At 44.1% G+C, this 24,474-nt stretch overlaps 1 protein-coding gene across 5 annotated transcripts in view; it reads left to right on the top strand.

Annotated features, from left to right (window-relative positions):
- Window positions 1-24,474, top strand: part of VAV1 (vav guanine nucleotide exchange factor 1) — a 141,004-nt gene that overhangs the window by 18,547 nt on the left and 97,983 nt on the right. For all 5 annotated transcript variants that reach the window (XR_009764428.1, XM_061639412.1, XM_061639393.1 and 2 more), the window contains exon 3: window positions 21,832-21,890. Coding sequence is in view for 4 of the 5 variants with exons in the window: in XM_061639412.1 (XP_061495396.1) it covers window positions 21,832-21,890 (59 nt within the window). In the remaining variant the exon portion in view is untranslated. The remainder of the gene's footprint in view (window positions 1-21,831; window positions 21,891-24,474) is intronic.

Below are 24,474 nucleotides of genomic sequence, written 5' to 3' on the forward strand. Positions count from 1 at the left end.
AAGTCAATTATGACTTATGGTGACCCTATGAATCAGCAACTTCCAATATCATCTGTCATGAACCACCCTGTTCAGATCTTGTAAGTTCAGGTCTGTGGCTTCCTTTATGGAATCAATCCATCTCTTGTTTGGTCTTCCTCTATTTCTACTTCCTTCTGTTTTTCCCAGCATTATCGTTTTTTCTAGTGAATCCTGTCTTCTCATGATGTGTCCAAAGTATGATAACCTCAGTTTCACCATTTTAGCTTCTAGTGACAGTTCTGGTTTAATTTGTTCTACAACCCAATTATTTGTCTTTTTTACAGTCCATGGTATCCGTAAAGCTCTCCTTCAACACCACATTTCAAATGAGTTGATTTTTCTCTTACCTGCTTTTTTCACTGTCCAACTTTCACATCCATACATAGAGATCGGGAATACCATGGTCTGAATGACCCTGACTTTAGTGTTCAGTGATACATCTTTACATTTGAGGACCTTTTCTAGTTCTCTCACAGCTGCCCTCCTCAGTCCTAGCCTTCTTCTAATTTCTTGACTAGTGTCTATTTTGGTTAATGACTGTGCCAAGGTATTGATAATCCTTGATAAGTTCAATGTCCTCATTGTCAACTTTAAAGTTATATAAGTCTTCTGTTGTCATTACTCTAGCCTTTTTACGTTCAGACAGATCTATTTCATAAAAAAAATAAACAACTTAAAATGATCGCTTTTTAAAATAAATAGCATACCCACAGTAGCCAATGCATATGTCTGCAAATACAATACACATTGACAAACCGGATACCTGTAGATATTATTATTATTAGCATTAGCATTATTATTAGCATTATTATTAGCATTTATTGCCCGCCCTTCACCCGAGGTCCTAGGGCAGGTTGCAACAACCTTAAACTACAGTGTTGAAAACAATTAAAAACAACCAGAATCATACAATAGGGTGGGTCCTAAGAATATATGTCTCAGACGTCAAAGGCCAAGGTAAAGAAGTGCATCTTCAGCATTCGCCTAAAGCTGTACAGATTGACGTTGCCAGATGCACCTTGGTGAAGTGGGAGTTCCACATCTAAGGGCTGCCACAGAGAATGCCTTTTCCCAGGTCACCTCCCCCACCTTTTGAGGGTGGTAGAACTATCAAAAGGACCCCCACTGCTGATCTCAACACCTGAGAGGGTCTGTAGGTAAGGAGCTGGTCTTTCAGATATTTGGGACCCAAGTTATTTAGGGCTTTAAACACTAGTGTGAGGCCTTTGAATTGGCCCCAGAAATGAACTGGCAACTAATGCAGCTATTTTAAAACAGGAGTTATGTTGTATGAGATCTGAAAACAACCCCATCTAGTAATCTGGCTGCTGCATTTTGGACCAGTTGAAGTTTCTGAGACATCTTCAAGGGCAGACCCACATAGAGCACATTGCAATAATCCAGTCTGGATTTATCAGTTAGGGTGTAATGGCATGTGCAATGTGCATGAAGGGCTGTAGCTCAGTAGTAGAGCTTTGTATGCCGAAAACCCCAGGTTCAATCCCCAGCATCTTCAGGCAGGGCTGTGAAAGACTCCCTGCCTGAAATCCTGGAGAGCCACTGCCAGTCAGTATGGACAATCTAGATGGACCAATGCTTTTACTCAGTATAAGGCAACTTCGTATGCTCCTATGCTCCTATCATCCTAAACAGATTACATGCTTACAAAGAAAACCCATGGGTATGCAAATGCCCAAAGCCCAAGTCTATGCTATCTTGCGTGCTTCTTTAACCAAACTTAAAAATATTTTACACCTGTTAAAACTTTTGAATGTATAGGAGTCCTGAGAAAACATATGCACACACGCACACACCTTCCCAATCCAAATCCTGACTGGCAAAATAACTTAACAGCTAGCGCTGTTGGGCTCAGTGACTGCAATTGGCAAGAAACACAGCTAAAATAATGTAAATTTATCCATTTATCTATTTATCTATTTATCCATATGTGCCCTGCCCGAAGTTGAGGAAACCAGGCTCAGACTCGGCTGTGTTTTTTTCTCTTTTTATTAAGGTAATAGATACAACATCTGTCACCGCTGTCTGTCTGGACATCTGTCGCTGCTTCCCAGGATCTTTTCTCTGGATTGAACCCCCTCCAATGAATTAGATACTGTAGCTTTCCTCAACACCGGTGGGAGTTGAGGATCTGCTCCACTTCATACTCCTCTTGACCATTGCCCACAACTGGTGGGGGCAGAGCTTTGGAGGTCTGGCAGCTTCTCTGGGATTAGCAGGGATAGGTGAAATACTGGGTGGATCTTTAAGGAGGTGGGTATGTGTAAGTGGAAAGCAACCAGGTTGATCTGTGCTTCTACTTTGAAGGGTCCCAGCCTCTCTGCACCTCTAACTTGTGGCAGGGAACCCACGTCGGCAAGTAACAAGTGGAGAGCCACACTTCGTTGCCTACTTGTATTTCAGGGCCCAGCTGGCAATGCTGATCTGCTACTCTTTTGTAGTCAGCTTTAGCCCTGCCTAATTGTTCTTGTAGCAGCTGCTGCATGGCTTGCAACTTCTGCACAAACTCTACCGCCACTGGGATGGCCAGATTAGATCTGGGGTTGGTGAAGGTGTGCGGGTAGTAGCCAAAATTAGCAAAAAAATGGTGTCTGCCGAGTGGGTGCATGTACTGAATTGTTGTAAGCGAATTCAGCTAGGGGCAGTAAGGACACCCAGTGGTCTTGCTGGTAGTTCACATAACAGCAGAGGTACTGCTCCAGGGCTGCATTCACTTTCTCCATTTGCCCATCAGTTTGGGATGGCATCCCTAGCTCGCTCTGTAACAGCTTCCACAAGGCACACCAGAACTGTGCCATGAACTGGGTTCCCCTATTTGAGACCAAACTGTTTCTGTATCCTGACTCCGAGCAGAGCAGAGCAGAGGGAGCTGTCTCAGTTGGTCTACAGGTGAGGAGATATAAACAAGCCAGCGTTCAGAGAGCGAGCGAACAGAGCGAGCGAACAGGGAGAATGAATAGGAGTTTGACAAAGGAGTTCAACACGGGAAGTCAAGGGGGAGGTCCCTAAAAACAATAACAACAAAGGAACAAGAAAAATTACTAATTCTCCTTGTACAGCGCACCACATACCAGTGGGACTCTCACGTTTATCCTGAAGTAGGACAGGACAAAACACAGGCCACTCCAAAAAAAGTAGTTAGAAAGAAACAAAAGGTAGAAGAGAGAATGAACGGGAAGGATACTCCAGTGGTGGTGACCTGCAAGGTGTGTGCCATGCTTGTTTTCTTGCCTGAGAACATCATGGCGTACACGTGCAACAAGTGCAAGCTTGTGGCACTGTTGGAAGAAAAAGTGAGAGGCCTGGAACAGCAGGTGGCCACACTGAGGACTATAAGAGAAGATGAGGAGTTCTTAGACAGAACGCTGGAACAACAGCAGCAAAGAGGAGTGGAGGTGAAAGAACAACAGCATGTGGTACCAGAAGAGGAGACTGACTTGGAGAGGAAAAAAGAAGTGGAGGAAACTCCATGGGAAAGGGTGACAGTTAGGAGCAGAAGAGCTAGAAGATACCCTTCACCAGTGGAACTATGGAACCGCTTTCAACCACTTGAGGATGAGACTGGAGGACTGCCTGTGGTGGAAGAATTACAGGACACCCCGTGCAACAACGAGCGAGAGGCTGAAGCTCAATCAAGCAGGGGCAAAGAAACTACGCCTCACAACAATAAGAAGAGAAGAGTACTAGTAGTGGGAGACTCCCTACTGCAAGGGATCAAAACCCAAGTATGCTGAGAAGATCCATAGACTCACCAGGTATGCTGTCTACCAGGAGGATGGATTAGAGATGTGACGGAAGGGTTGCCATCACTCATCAAGTCCACCGACAGGTATCCCTTTCTCCTTATCCATGTGGGAACAAATGATACTGCCAAACAGAGCTATGAAGAAATCACATCAGACTTTGAAGCTCTGGGAAGGAAACTCAAGGACTTTGGGGCCCAGATAGTTTTTTCATCCATCCTTCCAGTACTTAGAAGAGGAGTAGAAAGGGAAAGGAAAATACTCCTTGTGAATGAATGGCTACGAAGGTGGTGTCGACATGAGAGATTTGGATTTTGGGATCATGGGCTATGCTTCTTGGAAGATGGATTGCTGGCGAAGGGTTGCATCTCACAAGGACTGGGAAGAATGTGTTTGGCCACAGCATGGAGAAGTTCATCAGGAGGGCTTTAAACTGAATCCTAAGGGGAAGGGAGATATAAACTTGTTGATAACGACTGATGAAGGTTTGTGAACAGTAATGGGAACAGAGAGATCGGCTCTAATAGGGCCGAGTAACAGTCCGCAGAAAAAAGTTGTGAGGAAGCTAAGCCATAAATTACATGGTCTTCGATGTCTGTATACTAATGCGCAGAGCATGGGAAACAAGCAGGACAAACTGGAACTCTTAATACAGGACGGCAATTATGATTTGATAGGTATAACTGAAACTTGGTGGGATGACTCCCATGACTGGAATACAGCAATTGAAGGATATAACTTGTTCAAAAAGAACAGAGGGAATAAAAAGGGAGGCTTAGTCACGCTATATGTTAAAAATATATATCCCTGCTCAGAAATACAGGAGGATGAGCTTGTTAGCTCCACCGAGAGTATCTGGATTAAAATTAATGGGGCAAGTAATAAAAGGAATGTGGTGCTTGGAGTCTACTACTGACCACCCAATCAAGGAGAAGACGAGAATGTAACTTTTGAAAAGCAAATTGCCAATGTATCGAGAAGTCATGATGTAGTAGTAATGGGGGACTTCAATTATCCTGATATCTGTTGAGAGACAAATTCTGCCAAACATGGCCCCTCCAAGAAATTTCTGTCTTGTGTTGGAGATAACTTTCTCCTACAGAAAGTGGAGGAAGCAACCAGAGGATCAGCTATCCTGGATTTGATTCTAACCAATAGAGATGATTTGGTTAATGAAGTGGCAGTTACAGGAACTCTGGGGGAAAGTGACCACACCATACTTGAATTCTTGATTTTAACAGAAACAAAAGCTGAGAGTAGCCATACGTGCACCCTGGACTTCAGGAAAGCTGATTTTAATAAATTCAGAACAATTGTAAGTATGGTTCCATGGCAAGCCACCCTAATGAGAAAAGGAGTCGAAGATGGGTGGGAGTTTCTAAAAAAGGAAATTCTAGGAGTGCAATGGCAAACAATTCCAACAAGGAAAAAAGGGGGAAGACAGCAGAAGAAGCCAATGTGGCTTCACAAAAAGCTTAGAGGTGACCTGAAAACAAAAAAGGACACATACAGGAAGTGGAAAGAAGGCCAGGCCACAAAGGAAGAGTACAGGCAGGTATCACGGAATTGCAGGGATGGTGTCAGGAAGGATAAAGCTGAGAATGAGCTGAGGTTAGCGACGGATGCTAAAAGCAACAAAAAAGCTTTCTTCAGATACGTCCATAGTAAAAGACAGGGAAAAGAAATGGTGGCACAGCTACTCAATGAGGATGGCAAAATGATAACAGATGACAAAGGAAAGGCAGAAGTGCCCAATTCCTACTTTGGCTCAGTCTTCTTCCAAAAAAGGGTCTATGACCCTCCTGGGAAACATGAAGTAGAAGGGGCAGGATTGGAGCTTGAGCTTGATAGACAAACGGTCAAGGAATACCTAATCATTTTGAATGAATTCAAATTGGCAGGGCCCGATAAACTGCATCCTACAGTACTGAAGGAACTGGCTGAAGAACTCTCAGAACCGCTCTCTATTATCTTTGCGAAATTGTGGAGGACTGGTGAAGTGCTGGATGACTGGAGGAGAGCTAATGTTGTCCCTATCTTCAAAAAGGGCAAAAAAGAGGAACCAGGGAACTACAGACCAGTCAGCCTAACATCAATCCCTGGAAAAAATCTGGAGCAGATTATAAAGCAGTCAATCTGTAAGCACCTTGAAAACAATGCAGTGATTTCTAGGAGCCAACACGGATTTATGAAGAACAAATCCTGCCAAACTAATCTTATCTCATTTTTTGACCAGGTAACCTCCCTTGTAGACTGTGGGAATGCTGTGGACATAATATATCTCAACTTCAGCAAAGCTTTTGACAAAGTGCCCCATGATATTCTGATTAGCAAGCTAGCTAAACGTGGGCTGGATGGAACAACTATCAAGTGGATTCACAGTTGGCTCCAGAATCGTACTCAAAGAGTGCTTATCAATGGTTCCTTCTCAAACTGGGCGAAAGTAACGAGTGGGGTACCACAGGGCTCGGTGCTGGGCCCAGTGCTCTTCAACATTTTTATTAATGACTTGGATGAGGAGGTACAGAGCATGCTTATCAAATTTGCAGATGATACAAAATTGGGGGGGCATAGCTAATACTGTGGAAGACAGAAACAAAATTCAAAGGGACCTTCATAGGCTGGAGCTGTGGGCTGAAAACAACAGAATGCAATTCAACAGGGATAAATGCAACGTTCTACACTTAGGAAAAAGAAACTAAATGCACAGTTATAAGATGGGGGATACTTGGCTCAGCAATACAACATGTGAGAAGGATCTTGGAATTGTCATTGATCGCAAGCTGAATATGAGCCCACAGTGCGATGTGGCTGCAAAAAAGACGCAAATGCTATATTAGGCTGCATTAACAGAAGTATAGTTTCCAAATCACGTGAAGTATTAGTTCCCCTCTATTCAGCACTGGTTAGGCCTCATCTTGAATACTGCATCCAGTTCCTGTCTCCGCATTCAAAAAGGATGCAGACAAACTGGAACAGGTTCAGAGGAGGGCAACAAGGATGATCAGGGGACTGGAAACAAAGCCCTATGAGGAGAGACTGAAAGAACTGGGCATGTTTAGCCTGGAGAAGAGAAGACTGAGGGGAGATATGATAGCACTGTTCAAGTACATGAAAGGTTGTTAAAACAGAGGGGGCCGGGATCTCTTCTCGATCGTCCCAGAGTGCAGGACACAAAATAATGGGCTCAAGTTGCAGGAAGCCAGATTTCGACTGGACCTCAGCAAAAACTTCCTAACTGTTAGAGCCATACGACAATGGAATCAATTACCTAGAGAGGTAGTCAGCTCTCCGACACTGGAAACATTCAAGAGGCAGCTGGACAGGCATGTGTCGGTAATGCTTTGATTTGGATTCCTGCCTTGAGCAGGGGTTTGGACTTGATGGCCTTATAGGCCCCTTCCAACTCTACTATTCTATGATTCTGTGGTGGGGAGTCCTTGCAACCGGAAAACATGTTGAACAAACAACTGGGCCGTCTCCCTCATGGTTGGTAGTCCAGTGCAGGGAATGAAATAAGCCATTTTACTAAAGGCATCCGCCATGACCATAACCAATGTTTTCTCCTGAGAAGCGGGCAGGTCTGTGATGAAGTTCAGAGTCACCATTCGCCACAGTCCTTCGGGTGTGGGGAGCAGCTCTGGCAATCCAGCTGGCCGCACCAGGGCATGTTTAGCTCTTAAGCAAGTGGGACAGGACTGTATGTATTTTTCTACGTCATGCTTGACCCTTTTAAACACCCCAAAAGGCCCTGCAGTTGGGGAGTCGTGGCATTGATGGAGGACCTTGGCTTGAACCTCTCCAGGAGGCACATAAAAGGCTTCATAGTGATAGAGCATCTCCTCCCCCCGAGAGAACCCTGGTGTGCTGCCTTGGGAGGGCTGCTCCAGTTCTTGCACCCTCTCCTAAGCAAAAAGGTCTTGCTCCTGAGCATGACGTAATTCCTCAAACCATGGATCTGGACAGGCAGCCACCACTATTTTCTCCAGTGATATAATGAAACGTAGTGAGGACAGAAGTTGGTCTTCTTTATACTCTGCCTGCAGTATAAGGCATCAGCCTGGCACTTCTGCGCCTGTGGAATGTAGTTAATGCAGAAGTGGAACCTCACAAAGAACTAGGCCAACCTGTCATGCCCATTGTCGAAAGACTCAGTCACAGACATGTCTGTGGTTTTTTCTCGTTCTATTGAAGTTATGGATACATTGAAAGCAATGCACCTCATTAACCTAACTAAGCTTGCTAGGAACTTTGTCCCTAAACTAACACTGACTAAGCATGCTAACACAGCACTAAGACAGTGACTCAGCAACAGGGCTCCCCTCTGAGTCAGCTTAATTAGGCTTGGATCATGCACGCACATGGAGGCTCCTCCTCAACTCTGCCCGTTGAACTTCCCATTCTTGGTGCCTCTGTGCGTGGGGCAAAGCTGGTTTGGTCTCCAGCTTCCCCTCTTGCATGAATTCCGCACTGCGGGGACGGCCAGGTTGGAACTGGGGAAGGCAACGGTGTGCAGGTGGTAACCGAAGTTGGCAAAGAACAGGGTCTGCTGAGTGGATGCATGCATCGAGTTTTAAGCAAATTTGGCTAAAGGCAGCAGAGTCACCTTGTTATCTTGCTGGTAATTCACGTAACAACACAGGTATTGTTTTAGGGTTGCATTCACTTTCTGTGTCTAGCCGTCTGTCTGGGGGTGGTGTGCAGAAGAAATCCTCAGCTCACTCTGCAGCAGCTGCCACAGGGCAGGCCAAAAGCGGGCCATGAACTGAGCTGCTCGGTCTGAGACCAAACTGGTAGGAAGTCCGTGCAGACAAAACACATGCTGAACAAACAATTGAGCTGTCTCCCTTGTGGTTGGCAGTCCAGTGCAAGGGATGAAATGAGTCATCTTAATGAAGGCGTCTACGATGACTAACGTCTTCCTCTGTGAGACGGGCAGGTCTGTGATAAAGTCCAGAGTTACCATCCACCACGGCCCGTCAGGTGTGAGGAGCGGTTCTAACAACCTGGTTGGTCTCCCCGGGGTATGTTTCGCTCTCATGCAAGTGGGACAGGATTGTACATATCTTTCCACATCATGCCTGACCCTAGGCCACCAAAAGTCTTGCGTGACTGTCTGCAATGTTTTAAACACTCCAAAATGACCTGCGGTTGGGGAGTCATGGCATTGACGAAGGACCTTGGCTCGAACCTCTCCTGGAGGCACGTAAAGAGCATCATAGTGGTAGAGCATTCCTCCCCTCTGCGAGAAGGCTGTTGCGCTGTCTTGGGACAGCTGTTTCAGTTCCCACACTCTCTCCTGCGCGAACTGGTCTAGTTCGTAGGCACAACGTGTTCCTCTAACTAAGGATCTGGACAAGTGGATGCCACCATTTTTCCAGGGGTATAATGTGACGTAGTGGGGACGGAGGTTGGTTTTCTGGCTTGCGGGAAAGGGCATCAGCATGTTGGTTTTGTGCCTGTAGAATATAGTTAATACAGAAATGGAAGCTTGGAAAGAACTGAGCCCACTCCGCTTGTCGCTGGTTCAACTTGCGGGCTGTCTGAAGGGTCTCCGAATTCCGATGGTTGGTGCAAACTTCCGCTGCGTACTGAGCTCTCTCTAGGAGGTGTCGCCAGGTCTCGAACGCATCACAGATGGCTAGTAATTCTTTCACACAGTATAGTTTTTTTCCACATTAGTCAACTTTTGGGAGAAGTAGGCGCAGGGTCGCACCCCCTTTTCTTCTGGTTGTAACAACACCACTCCGATGGCTACGTCTAACACATCAGTCTCCACCACAAAGGGGTGTTGGGCATGTTGGAGAATTGGCTCAGAGGAGAATAATAATTTTAACTCCTCGAACATTTGTTGGGCTGCCTCGGTCCAGTGGAAGGAGCCTGTCCCCTTTAAGCAGTTAGTAAGTGGGCAGTCAAGTTGGAAAAGGCTACGATGAAGCATTGACAGAAGTTGGCAAAGTCCAAAAAGTGCTGTAAATCCTTCTTGGTCTTGGGGGGTGTGCCAGGAGAGCACACAACACACCTTCTCCAGATCCATTTCGAATCCTGTGGGGGCAATATGGTAGCCCAGAAAGTCCAGGGTGGCCAAGTCACAACCACACTTCTCCAGCTTGGCATACAGGTGATGCTCTCTCAGTGTTTGCAGTACTGCCCACACATGGGATTCATGTTGTTCTGGGGAGTCAGAGTAAATAAAGATATTATCCAAATAGACTATCATAAAGTGGTCCAGATAGTCCTGAAAGATGTCATTCATGAAATCTGGAAGATAACTGGGGCGTTTTGACAGTCCAAATGGCATGACCATGTATTCAGTGTCCATACCGGGTCTTGAAAGCAGTTTTCCACTCATCCCTCTCCTTGATTCTGACAAGATTGCAAGCCCCATGTAGGTCCAACTTGGTGTAAATTTTGGCTGTCAGCAGGCGCTCCAGCATCTAATTAATTGTGGCCCCCACCCTGTGGAACTCCCTCCCAAATGATCTTCGCCATGCCCCTTCTATGATGAGCTTCCGCCAGGCCTTGAAGACCTGGCTCTTCAGGCAGGCTTTTGGGGTGGGTTAGATTTTATCTTTATTGTTTTCAGATTTTTAATGCCTACGTATTGTATGCTTATGTTGTACGTCACCCAGAGTGGCTGGACAGCCAGCCAGATGGGCGACTAATAAATTCAACAAATAAATAAATAATAAGAGGTAAAGGGTAACCGTTGGGGATGGTGGTTTTATTAAGCTCCCTATAGTCATGACAAGGACATAGCTCCCCGTTATTCAACTTTACAAACAGTAGCGGTGTCTCTAGCCAGCTATCTGTAAGCACAACTGGACCAGCTCTGGGAAAGTACTCGGCTGCTGGGTGTGTGCCAACTCATCCAGTACTTCTGAATTTAGTCCATTGAGATACAAGAACATTAACCCAAAGTCGTTAAATTTCATCTCCTGGGCCAGGATACGAAAGGTATTAGTGTTTGCCCCCACAGAGTTCTTTTCCTGCTGTAGGTTTCCCAGTTGGCAGGATACAGTCTCTTTCCTCTGGGGATCCCGAAAGATCTCGGCCATGGTGTCTACGAAAGTGGTATGCCGGGTCAAGACTGGGTCGTTGCGAAGTAATGGGAGTGGCCCGCTGCGCAGTTGTCCCTTCCAAAGGACTGATGATGAATGTCACCTTCACATCATTATTAGGGAATTCTGACTGCTGCACTTGAATGTAAAACTCACACTGGGCTATGATCATTTATTTATTTATTTATTTATTTCCTGCCCTTCATCTCAGCAGGAGCCCAGGGCAGCATGGTGAATTGCTGCACTTTTCCACTGTAGTAGGCAGGCATTCCCACTGGAGGGGCAAGGGCAGGACAGGCCCCTGCACTTGCTGTGTGGGGATCCGGTGGGTTACTAACTGGGTCATCTGGAGGTGCAAGGCTTGATTCTCGGCTCGAAGAGACTGTGTTCCAGTTCGGAGGCTCTGGACTTCGGTTATCAAGGTTTAGATGGCTCTGTGTATGTCCTCCCCTGCTCTGCAGCTTGCTTCCATTCTTTCGGTCATGGGGACATTGGTTGGAGGAGGTGGTGGCTGAGTCTAACTGTCTTGCCTGTCATCAAAAGACTCAGATGCAGACGTGTCTGTTTTTTTCTGTTTTTATGAAAGTTATGCATACATCAAAAGCAGTGCACCTCATTAACCTAACTAAGCTTGCTAGGAACTTTGGTCCTAAACGAACACTAAGCATGCTAACATGGCCTCTACAAGAGCTGGGATTTGAAGTTTTCCTGCACCGGGGCCTTTACTGAGTTAAAGGAGCAAATCTTAGCCAGGTGCCCCGTCTTCCCACAATATAGACACAGTCCCCCTTTCCAACACTTCTCTTTCTCTGCCTCGGTCAGGCATGGCTGTGCCCCCCCCAATCTGCATGGGCTCCACCCCCGGGGCATCAAGGTTCCCATGCTGGGGTGGTGGTTAGGGAGGCCAGGATCGAGCCATCTCAGGTTTGCACTCCTGGTGGCGACCTTCAAGCCGGCTATCTATCTGCAGGCCCAAATGGACCAGCTCTGGGAAAACTCTTGACTGCGGGGCTCACACCTCTGCGCTGAGCCCATTGTGATACAAATACATTAAATCAAAGTTGTTAAAGTCTGGTTCCTGGGCAAGGATATGAAAGGTGTTTGTATAAGTCCCAACCAAGTTTTTCCCTTGCTGCAGGTTTCCAGTTGGTGGGACATGGTTTCTCTTCGCTGGGTGTCTTGAAAGATCTTGGCCATGGCATCATGGTATACTTGTGGTATGCTGCAACAAGAAGTTGTTATTTTGGAGCAACAACGGGGTGGCCCACTGGGCAGCTTCTCCTTCTAAGAGGCCGATGATGAATGCCCCCTTCATGTCATCATTGGGGAATACTGATTGCTGCACCCATATGTAAAGCTTGCACTGAGCTATGAATGTGGAGAATTGCTCTACTTTCCCACCATAGCAGGCAGTATTCCTACTGGAGACTTCATTTGGGGTGCTGGCACGGGCAGAATGGGTCCCTGTGCTTGCTGCATGGGGAACCCCTGGGTCACTAGCTGAGTCATTTGGAGGCACAAGGTTTGATTCTCAGTTCATAGAGACTGGGTCTCAGTTCGAAGGCTCTGAACTTTTGTTATCAGGGTTTCCACAGCTCTCTATAGGTCCTCCCTGGCTCCACTGCTAGCTTCCATTCCATCCATCATGTAGTGTCTGTTGGAGGAGGCTGAGTCAAACTGTCCTGCCTGAAGTCAAGGAAACCAGGCTCAGACTTGGCTGTGGCTTTTTATCTTTTTATTAAACTAATAGATACATCCACAGCAGTTCACCTAACTACTCTTTCTAGGAGCTTTGCACTGCTCTAACTCTGACTAAGCATGACCTTGCAACTCTAAGACATTGACTCAGCAGTTGGGTCCCCCCCCCCCGAGTCCCCTTAAGTAGACTTGGATCTTGCATGCAAACAAAGGCTCCTCCTCAGCTCAGTCTTATGAACTTCCTGCCTCAAACACCTCTGAGTGCCAGGTTCAGGTGGTTTGATATTAGCTTCCCCCTCCGACAAAGGGGGGCTGCTAGATACCAGTTTGGGCGGTGGAAGCTGGGCAGTGCTCGGCTGGGAAAGTCTATGCAAGGTTGAATCTCTAGTGGTGGCGGTGGCGTGTCCAGTTGCAGAGTGTCAGACATGCCAGGTGGCACTTCCACAGGGCGGTCAGGAGCTGAGAGGGCTGAACTGTCCAAGATGGGAGCTTGGGCACCCTGAGAGTTCATCCTGCTGTCTGCCCCCTCCCCAGCTTCCCAGTCCAAGTCCTCATCCTCTATTTCACCCTCATCTGTCCGCCCCCTCCCTGTTTGGCTCATAACTGTAAGATCATTTACTATACTTTGTCTTTGGTAACTAACAAGTGATGTATAGCTTGTAACAAACAATCTATCTATGAGAACAAGTCCAGGTTCAGAGGTCATGACCAAACCATGGATTGGCTGTCGAAAATGCGCTGAAGGCTCATGCTCTCCTCTGCCCTCCTCTCATGCATACTGATTCCCTCCTCTGCTTCCTGGTTTGCAATAGCATCTGCAGCCAAGCCTGAACTGGGCAACCTAGAGTTGCCACCAGGTTCTCTGAAGCTTTGGCACTGAGGGTAGTGATGCACTTACTGTTGTGCTGGTTCCAGTGCGTCTGCATCTCTGTTTTCTGAAAACAGGGGCACACAACACTAGTCAAACTCCTCTCCTTTTTACTCAGTCCTGGTTGGATCAGCCTGAGTGTGTTGTGTGTTTTTTTTAATTCAGCTTCAGACAGATTTTGGAATTGATTGGTAAATCAACCCGCTGCCACTTCAGGTGTGGCCAATGGAAACACTTTCCTGTAGGCTCAGGCAGAGACAGTGACTAGCCCAATGCTTTGCTGTGGGCAGTTCCCGAATGGTCTGAAGTCAGCAGTGCAGAAGAGAGATGTGTCCAGCCAAGGGCAGAGGTGCTTCAAAACGCAGCCAGAAAAACCATTCTCGTTCCTTTTGAAGCAACTAATCTGCCCATAGCCTGAGACAGTGTTGTGCCCTAGTCAAAGGCAGAGTTAGATCAGGGAGGGGAGTCAGATGAGGACGAGGCTCCTTGGGGAGCTGGCGGAAGGGAGATGAGCAGAGAGGGTTCTGGCAATCCTCAAACTCCCATACCGGGCACTTCCACCGAGGCAGCTCCTGCCCCGCCTGCAAGTCCAATGCCTGAGCAGTTGGAAAGCGACTCTCTGATTGCACCATCTACTCCCGTGCAGGAATCCCCACCAGATAGTTCAAATGCTTCCCAGCCAATCAGTATCCCACTTCCAGAGCCACACTGTCACCTAGTAAAGCCCTGCTGTCGGATGGGCTGTCTGAGACTCACCCCCCCTCTCCCCGCATGAGGAGGTGTGAGAAGAGAGACTTTCAAAGGGTGGAACTCAGGCAGAGTCACCACTTACATGCAAAAACCTTCCCTACTTAAGCTGGTGTCTTCCAAGGCACAAGTGCTGAGTGAACTCTCCCCAAACGTTACAGAGACTGCTTAGTTAAGATAGTTAGGGAAAGTAGTGAGTCAAGGTAGAGAGGTATATGCAGCAACCCACTTTGGATGTAACCATAACTCTAATAAAAAGAGAAAAATACATCACCTTGCCTCAGTCTGAATCCTTTGTCTTTGGGCAGGACAGACAGTGGTGTCGTATAGGAACAGAAGATGGCACCTGGTCACCCAGGGGGCAGCTGCTGGCTGTGTCTGATGCCTCAAGGGTGGAGCCTCAGGGAAGAGAGGGAAGTAGCATCACCTAGATGTTGTGGAAGGGAGTTCTAGGCATAGAATCATAGCATTTTTTTCCTCGATCTGCTAGATCTTCCAGGCTGGTAGATATTCTTATTTACTGTAATTGATGCTCACATTTTAAGGCTCCAAGCAGCTGCTTGATCACTCACACAATCTTTCAGATCATGTGGTGCAACAAGCATATAGATAGAGGTGATCCAGTGGACATAGTGTACTTAGACTTTCAAAAAGCGTTTGACAAGGTACCTCACCAAAGGCTTCTGAGGAAGCTTAGCAGTCATGGAATAAGAGGAGAGGTCCTCTTGTGGATAAGGAATTGGTTAAGAAGCAGAAAGCAGAGAGTAGGAATAAACGGACAGTTCTCCCAATGGAGGGCTGTAGAAAGTGGAGTCCCTCAAGGATCGGTATTGGGACCTGTACTTTTCAACTTGTTCATTAATGACCTAGAATTAGGAGTGAGCAGTGAAGTGGCCAAGTTTGCTGACGACACTAAATTGTTCAGGGTTGTTAAAACAAAAAGGGATTGCGAAGAGCTCCAAAAAGACCTCTCCAAACTGAGTGAATGGGCGGGAAAATGGCAAATGCAATTCAATATAAACAAGTGTAAAATTATGCATATTGGAGCAAAAAATCTGAATTTCACATATACGCTCATGGGGTCTGAACTGGCGGTGACCGACCAGAAGAGAGACCTCGGGGTTGTAGTGGACAGCACGATGAAAATGTCGACCCAGTGTGCGGCAGCTGTGAAAAAGGCAAATTCCATGCTAGGGATAATTAGGAAAGGTATTGAAAATAAAACATCCGATATCATAATGCCGTTGTATAAATCTATGGTGCGGCTGCATTTGGAATACTGTGTACCGTTCTGGTCGCCTCATCTCAAAAAGGATATTATAGAGTTGGAAAAGGTTCAGAAGAGGGCAACCAGAATGATCAAGGGGATGGAGCAACTCCCTTACGAGGAAAGGTTGCAGCATTTGGGGCTTTTTAGTTTAGAGAAAAGGCAGGTCAGAGGAGACATGATAGAAATGTATAAAATTATGCATGGCATTGAGAAAGTGGATACAGAAAAGTTCTTCTCCCTCTCATAATACTAGAACTCGTGGACATTCAAAGAAGCTGAATGTTGGAAGATTCAGGACAGACGAAAGGAAGTACTTCTTTACTCAGCGCATAGTTAAACTATGGAATTTGCTCCCACAAGACGCAGTAATGGCCACCAGCTCGGATGGCTTTAAAAGAAGATTAGACAAATTCATGAGGACAGGGCTATCAATGGCTACTAGCCATGATGGCTGTGCTCTGCCACCCTAGTCAGAGGCAGCATGCTTCTGAAAACCAGTTGCCGGAAGCCTTAGGAGGGGAGAGTGTTCTTGCACTCGGGTCCTGCTTGCGGGCTTCCCCCAGGCACCTGGTTGGCCACTGTGAGAACAGGATGCTGGACTAGATGGGCCACTGGCCTGGTCCAGCAGGCTCTTATTATGTTCTTATGCTTTACGTGATCTGAAGAGAAACCAGAGGATGCGGTACAATTGCATGAGGCACCAAAATGTCTAGGGCTGGCAGCCTCAATGTAAAATAACCCTGAATGTAGCATTGCCTAGACTCTAAAAAGGGAGGTGCCATGTAACACTTTGGAGCCATCTGACAGCATGTGAACAATGTTCCCTGACCTCCCACCCTCATCTCAGTAAGCCAGAAAGCAAGCAAACACTTGCCCACAACAGGATGTGAAATACAGCAGCAGAACCACAAAGTTGGCTGCAATGGGCATGTTCTAGAGGAGAAAGCCTGTAACCTGTGCACCCTTGCTGCAAAAAGTTGCCTTGAAGACAATTTTTTTAAAAGCCAGCACGTTGTAGGATTGTCCATTCTTAGCAGAATCTTGCCTAGTTGTGTAGAGAAAAACATGAAAAGATAACTGCTTTGTGAGATGAGTGAAAGTAGATGGAGAAGGATTACAGAATGAGAAGGGAGGGGACAATGTTGGTCATCCAATTTAACTCCTTGCCCTAATGTATGTAAGGGTAAATCTAAAGTTGATCTATCCATGAGTCTGATCTGTTCACTCACAAAGTGAAGGAGGTAGGTGAGGCTATACTTTTCATGTTGAAAAGGGCACACAGGATAGGGAAGTTGAACCCGTTTCCCTCACTTCCAGCAGCTGAGATGGGTTTAGAGAAAAGTATCTGAAGCAAGGCAGGGGAGGGTTCAAGCATTCCTCAGCCACACGAACCTTTTGTTGCAAACAACCTGTTGTTTGCACTTACATCTGTACAGCCACAGTTTAAAAACTCATCCCGTTATTTTTAATGAAAGGAAGATTGAAATAAGATTGAGATGGTGCATAGCCCATGGTCACCCAGTAAACTTTGTAGCTTATTTCCATTTTAAAATTTAATTAAAATGATTTATACCTAGACAAATTTTATGAAGTAATGCAGATCCACATAATACATTTAAAGCACATCCAACTCTCATTTAAAGCACATGACTTCCCCTAAAGAATCCTGGGAAGTGTGGTTTCCTCCTCACAGTTATAGTTTCCACCACCCTTAACAAACTATAGTTCCCAGGATTCTATAGTGGGATTAATGTGCTTCAGATGTATGTTGAATGTGCTTTAAATGCATGGTGTGGATCTGCCCTAGTATGCTGTGCATTCATGAGTGAATTGAAAAGAACAATTTTAAAAGATACTTTTTTAAACAGGGCTGTAGCTTAGTGGTAGGGCACATGCTTTGCATGCAAAGGTCCAAAATTCAATCTCTGGAAGAGACTATTGCCTAGAATCCTGGAGAGCCAATGCTAGCCCATGTCATCAGTACTGAGCTAGATGGTACCAAATGGCCTGACTCGGTACAAAAGAGGAAAGAGACCTACGGGCCACAGTGACTCCCAAATTTATTTATTTATTTTATTTACAACATTTATATACTGTTTTATTGTAAAAAAAAAGTCAAAGCGGTTTACAGAAGGAATTAAAATTATTGGCAAAAACAGTTAAAGACAGGGATTTAAAAACATTCATAATAAAACCAACAATGAGTTAAAAAGAGATAAAAACATAATAGCTTCTGCATGCCTGGGTAAGTTTGCCTAAACAAAAATGTTTTTAGCAGATGTCAAAATGAGTACAATGAAGCACCTGCCTAATGTCAATAGGCAGGGAGTTCCAAAGCGTAAGTACTGCCACACTAAAGGATCAATTTCTTACAAGAGCAGGACAAGTCCTGTGTGGAACCTGTAATATCATATGGAAAGCAAACATTGAACTTGGTCTGGTAGGAAATCGGCAACTGGTGCAGATTTCAGAGCAGACGTATTGATGTGCTGACGGGGTCTCACCCATGTCAGTAATCATGCTGCAGCATTCTGCACTAACTGCAGTCCCCAGGTCAGGTTGTGCTGCATGGGGATATCTGTGACCTTTGGCTGACTGGCTGCCAGAATATTTTAAGTTTTGGTTAGGAACCCTGACTGGTTGTGGGATGCTGAGTTTTCTGTCTTACTCATAGGAATCTTGTTGTGGTTGGTATGGTATTGCATTTAGGAAATCACTGTCTTTTTCTTTTTCTATTTGCATTTCATATACCTCTGACCATACTCCCTTACATCCATAGAAGCAACAAGTGGTTACATGTGGTCAGCTCAACCCCCTTAAACCCACTGATGTTGCACCTTGTTATATACATGATGGTTTGTTTCTTGCCCAATAGATATAAAAGAGAATTCACATACTGGGAAGTGTGGCTTCAATTGCTCTTGTTTCCAATCTACTGCCTGTGAAGGTAGACCAAACCATGTGAGTTTTCTCTCTCAGTTATTACTCACTGGAATTGGGTTGGCTGTCAAAGTGAGTTTATAGCAGCCCACAGAGTAGGCAGGAAAGAGTAGAGAATCTTCTTAACTCTTACTCATTTCTCCAACCTCTCTCTGCAGTGAAAGGTCGAGTCTGAAAAGAAGTTTGGAGCAGCCATGTTAAAAGTCAGGGCAGGGCATGTTGCAGAGTAGTGAAATTAGGTATTTGAGCATCTGAGTGAGCTTTGTGTATTTGAATCTTTGCTAAAGATTACACCTTCCCTGGAATTAGTCAGACGGAGACTTTAAGCTTTAAAATAAGAAACTTTATTCTGGAAGTACATACTTGATAGGAAAGTTGGAGATGCAAACACTAAGCTTAGTGTTTGCCCTCATGCTTGGAGGAGGAGAGACAAAGAGAAGATGTCTGCTCTCCCTCTCAAGAGAAGGAAGAAGGAAGGAAGGAGACCGGAAGATGTGGTCAACATCCAAACATATCAGTCTAGCAGGAAGGGAAAGTCAGCAGGAGATCAAAGGATAGGTATTAGCCTAGCAATCAGGAGGTCTTCTCTTTAGCTACCCTTTTTAACCCCATGCAGCCTCAACCCACGAGTTTGAGTTGAACCACACATTCCAACAGGGCATTCCAGACAGGGGGTTGCCAACCCTGCTTTGATATAGATATTTTTGCAGAGGATCCCTAGTCAAGCCTTACCAACAGCACAATCCTAACAATATCTGCTCAGAAGCAAGTCCTGTTGAGTTCTATGGGTCTTAGTCCCTTAGTAAGTATGTTTAGAATTGCAGCCTTCAGGGGCATCCATCTTTACTCCTGAGTGCTCCCATCTAACATCTCTACAACACTAGGCTCCCTTCTTCCTACAATGGCTTTCTGGTGACTGGCCTGGCCTGAGGGCACTTAAATCCTTTTTTAGAAGAAGCAAGTAGGCTAGCTTAAATGTTTCTTACCCAGGCTCTCTAAACAGGTGAGAAGGAATAATCCCATCATTTCAGTTGAACCTGGAAACAACCTTGTTTAGCTAACATTTCTATCTTAATTTCCAGTCACAGAAACATTGTTTTGTGCAATTTCTAGGGGAAAGGAGAAATACATGGTTATAATTTTAGTTTCTATTGTAACTAGCTCCTCAGGGTGGAGGCTAAACCTTTATACTGTGTACAGTGCTCGAGTACCATTGCTAGAACACATGTCAGAGGTCTCATACTGAGCACAACTATCAAACGTGTGAAATCACTACAGGATATGAAGAAATCTTACTTCTGTACTACTATGGCATTAGCAGAATGCTGTCCAGATGAGCTTTTCTGAGTGGAAAAAACCACATTCTACATGTAGGCTCAGGGTGTCAGATGGCAGAGCCCTCAAAGGCCTGCTGTGACTGTGACCAATTTACATTGTGTTTTGCAGATAAAATCACATTTTTAAAAATAAATTATAAATATATAAGCACACAAAGACTCAAAACATATTTCACTTTGACAATTAATTCATAACCTATTTCATAAGTATTAAAATTGTCATTTTAATGTAGAACTATAATAATGTGTATAAAATTTGTGTATAGTATAAACATAAATTATAACAGCAGTGAAAAATGCTGAATAGTTTTAAAGTGCACTGGTGCTTCATATATTTAATATATATTTAATAAAATGGGATCACAGTTTCTCAAATTGATCCTTGCTGTGTCTTTCTTCTCTGACACCATTTCAATAACCTGTGACATTGTGGCAACATACCATATTTTATTAAACCATTCTTCAGCTAGAATAATAATGGCATGTAATTTAGTTGTGATCAGCATTTTTGTCTGCAGTTAATAAGACTCATTCACAATTGGACCAACTTGGATCCCACATTCTGAGGGAGATGGGTACAACCAGAACTCTGCCTAGTCATGTTCTTTTGGATGCTGTTCATCAAGTGCAACCTGAGGATGTGGGCACGCTGACTGCAATATTAAGACATACCACCTTTTGTACATCTGTGTATTTCCTGGATATTGAAATTTGCCATGACTGGGCTAACTGTACCTCGAAAGTAGTGAACACTTCCTTGAAGAAGGATGTAGTTCCTATTGCCCTTAAGAAGGCAGTAGTTAGACACCAGTTTGTTTGTTTTTAAAAGCTGAATTTGGATGCTACAACCTAGGATAATTATTGCCCAGTGACTGTCCAGTGTCCATTCTTCAGCAAGGTGCTAGAGAGGGCGGTGGCTTCTCAACTCCAGGCAGATTTAACTGATTATGTTGACCAAGGAGTTGCTAGTGTAATGCAGCACACTCAATCTTGCTTCCACCATGGATATGAATAAAAATGGCCTTGCTTGCTCTGGGGGATGACTTACATCAAGGAATGGATGGGAGGTGTGCAACTCTGTTGGTTCTCCTGGATCTCTCAACAGCATTCAGTACAATTGATCATATTCTTCTGAGTAATCCGGCTGGAATATGACTGGCTATGAGGTTTTTAAGTGGGCCTTAAAGACCTTTTATTTCAATCTTCCTTTCGTTAAAAATAACGGGACGAGTTTTTAAACTGTGGCTGCTCTCTGTTTTAAATTGTAACATTGTTTTATTGGCCTGAATTAGAAATTGTTTCTGATTCTAGTATAAACATGTTTGGATATTATTTTTGTGATATTGATTGTTAGCCACCTTAGAAAAACTCCTTTTTTGAAAGGTGGCATATCAGCCCTTAAATACATAAATACAATATGTAAACTGATGATGTAATAAGTAACAATCCTAATAATGATGATGTTGTTATGTGCAGGTGGGTTGAATGCAGCAATTCACTGGAGAAGACTTAGTTCTCGTAAGGTTGTGTTAAAAGAAAATTATAGATTGATGGAATGACAACATAGACTAATTTTATCAGGTTTAAGCAGAATGTCAGCAAAATTATGTTAACAGAATGTTTTATACATTACTAGAATTAAATGTTCTTCCTTGTAGTTATTTTCTACATTGCAAAAGCTTGAAAATGGTTTTTTGAAAATAAATGAAGAACTAGAGAACCATCAGGGTAGCATTTGTCAACTCTCACTGGGCCCAGGTTATTGCATAAAGCTCTTTTCACCCTGAACCATGGGTCCCCCAACTCTGTTGGCTTCCTCTGCAATGCCTGACCAGAGAGAGATTGGAGAATGGCAATGCCAAACTGGTGGGGGGGGCTATCTGTGGGATGGAGTAGGGACATCTTTCATCTCAACAGCCTGCATAAGAGTTGGATTTCTCTTTAGTTCTCCAGATTTTATAGTTTTATTATGTTTTATTGGCTTGGCTTTTTTATGTTTCAACAGAAAGTGCCCTCATTTTACAAAAAAAATGTGGAATATAAATATTTTAAATCAGTAAGCAAGTAGCCATAGATTAAACCCAATGCAACTGACTACACTTCTCTATCTTTCTCTCCTTCCATGTAGGTGATTGACACCTTATCAATCCTATCATGGACACAAGTTGCCCAGAACAAAGGGTTCATGTAAGTGTAGATGGCTTTCTTTTGCAGCTCAGCATGGTATGACATTTTCATATTTTTGAATTTTTAAATAAAAGTACAACCTTTTCATTTGAGGTGCTATTTGTTGCTCTCTTTCTGTCTTTCTCTATAGACAGATAGGCAGACAGACAGATAGATACTCCTATTAGGGATGGGATTTAGTGGCCGGTTCCGGTTCAAAAGCATTCTGTCGACCTAACAGGCTGGTATTGATTCAAGTTCATTCTTTGTCTGCAAGCTGCTGCTTGTATGAATCCCACTTTTTTCCACATGGAAAAATATTGATATTAATATCGATATTTTGAAAGGAAATATCAATAAATTGGAGGGAATATTGATGAATTGAAATATCAATAATCAATATTAATATCAATATTTTATGCTGGTCACCGACCGTAACAATAAAGATATATATCGAATATCAGTATTTTAGATGTGGATTTATTTTTTAATCCGTTTCCAAAAGTAGCAGTGGAAAATCACAACATAAAAATCCGAACAATAGCAAATAAGTGAATTAATGGAAAATTTGGAACTAAATCCGAATTGGGCAAAATTCTATTACATCCCGTCTCCTTATATTGATCATATTTACCCTTGTTCCTAAATTAAGGGAGATCCAAAAAGTAAGTGAGGGGAGAGAGGGAAGGTGCCATTGTTTTCTCCCAGCACTTCCATACTAAGAGAGCGGCCTGGAGAAATGGGTTATTACACTGTTTAAGCTTTGACCATGATACGGATAAAAAGGGCAAGTCCTGAACTGACGGTATAGATTTCTCCAGCTCATGGCTACCCATGCTGTCTCTTTAGAATTCCTGATTATGTGAAGAAGGTGTTTGAGTTGGAGAGTGTCATAGCAATATTCCAAGTTAAGTGCACCCCTGCACCCCCTTATTTCTAGATCTAGTGAATGTGTTTGTTCTGTACATATACCTTTTGCAGCAAATTTCTCCAAAACCTTATGCCATTGAAAACTTTGTTTAGGAATTGGAACAGGAAGCACCTGAAATAAAAACAGCAGTTTAGGGAGCATAGCCATCTTTATGGCAGCTATCCTGCCTAACCATGATAATATTAGGGGCTTATTCCTCCCAAGTTCTTGAAGTATTGTGTTTTTAACCTTATTGAAATTACACCATCTGAGCTGGTTGAGATCTTTCAAAGTTCATGCATTTCTGTCTTGTAGAATTGAGTCCCTTTTGCAATTTACAGCAGTGCAAACCCTCCTAGTATGATAGTGGGTCACTGCTTCCAAGCCTTTCCTAGAATTCTCCTGGATGATCAGCACTGTTGAGATCTAGATATCACTGCTGGTGTTATTGGTATAGTACTGGTGGAAGGGGTAGGGGTGGGGAATGGCTTATTCACATTTTATGGTTCACCAAAGTGCAAGTCTGGCTTCACCAAAGAGACCCTCAGAGTAATCATGAACCTCTTTGTGGTCTTCCCCAGTCTAGTTCTATTGATGACTGGTCCAGGAAGAAATAATCTTGGCCACAAGAAATCTTAGGGCAGGATAGAGAGGCAAGCTCTGGTGCTGGAAGAAGTTTATTAAAAGCTCAATGCATTTCGGAACTGGTCCGTCGTCTGGAGCAACAAACATGAAAACAAACTCAAATCACTATAGTGAAGCCAACACTGTGGTCTTGAAAATATTTTAGAGACCACACTTCATATGACTCATTTAACAAACATTTAAAAGACATTTTTAAAAAAACTTTGTTTAAAAAAGTTGTCATGTGTTATCCTAGAACTTTGACATGATACTGACAACGTAGAGAGCTATAATGTGTGACTCAGAAGAGACAGAATCTTACACTGGTCGTGGCAAAACAGCTTAAACATAACACTTCCGACCCTCCCCCGGGAGAACAGAAGGGAATAGCCCTGTACTGACCTGTGAGGATCTGTTTATCTTTCCTTTGTCAGGCAATGCACATTCTCTAAAACAGGCCCACACTGCATACAAACTGAACTAAAATGCTGATAGTATTTATTTATTTATTTATTTATTTATTGCACTTGTATACCGCCCCATAGCCGAAGCTCTCTGGGCGGTTTACAGCAATCAAAAACATTAAAACAAATATACAATTTAAAACACATATTTTAAAAACAATTTTAAACACAATTATAAAATTTAAAACAATATAAAAACAATTTAAAACACATGCTAAAATGCCTGGGAGAAGAGGAAAGTCTTGACCTGGTGCTGAACAGATAACAGTGTTGGCGCCAGGCGCACCTCATCAAAAAAATCATTCCATAATTTGGGGGCCACCACTGAGAAGGCCCTCTCTCTTGTTGCCACCCTCCGAGCTTCCCTTGGAGTAGGCACCCAGAGGAGGGCCTTTGATCTTGAACGTAGTGTACAGGTGGGATCGTATCAGGAGACGCATCCCATCAGGTATTGTGGTCCCAAGCCGTGTAAGGCTTTATAGGTCAAAACCAGCGCCTTGAATTGAGCTTGGAAACATACAGGCAGCCAATGCAAGCGGGCCAGAATCTGTTTTATATGTTCAAACCATCTGGTCCTTGTTACCAATCTGGCCGCTGCATTTTGCAC

The sequence above is a fragment of the Rhineura floridana genome, chromosome 1 (assembly GCF_030035675.1).
Source record: "Rhineura floridana isolate rRhiFlo1 chromosome 1, rRhiFlo1.hap2, whole genome shotgun sequence".
NCBI classification, from domain to species: Eukaryota; Metazoa; Chordata; class Lepidosauria; order Squamata; family Rhineuridae; genus Rhineura; species Rhineura floridana.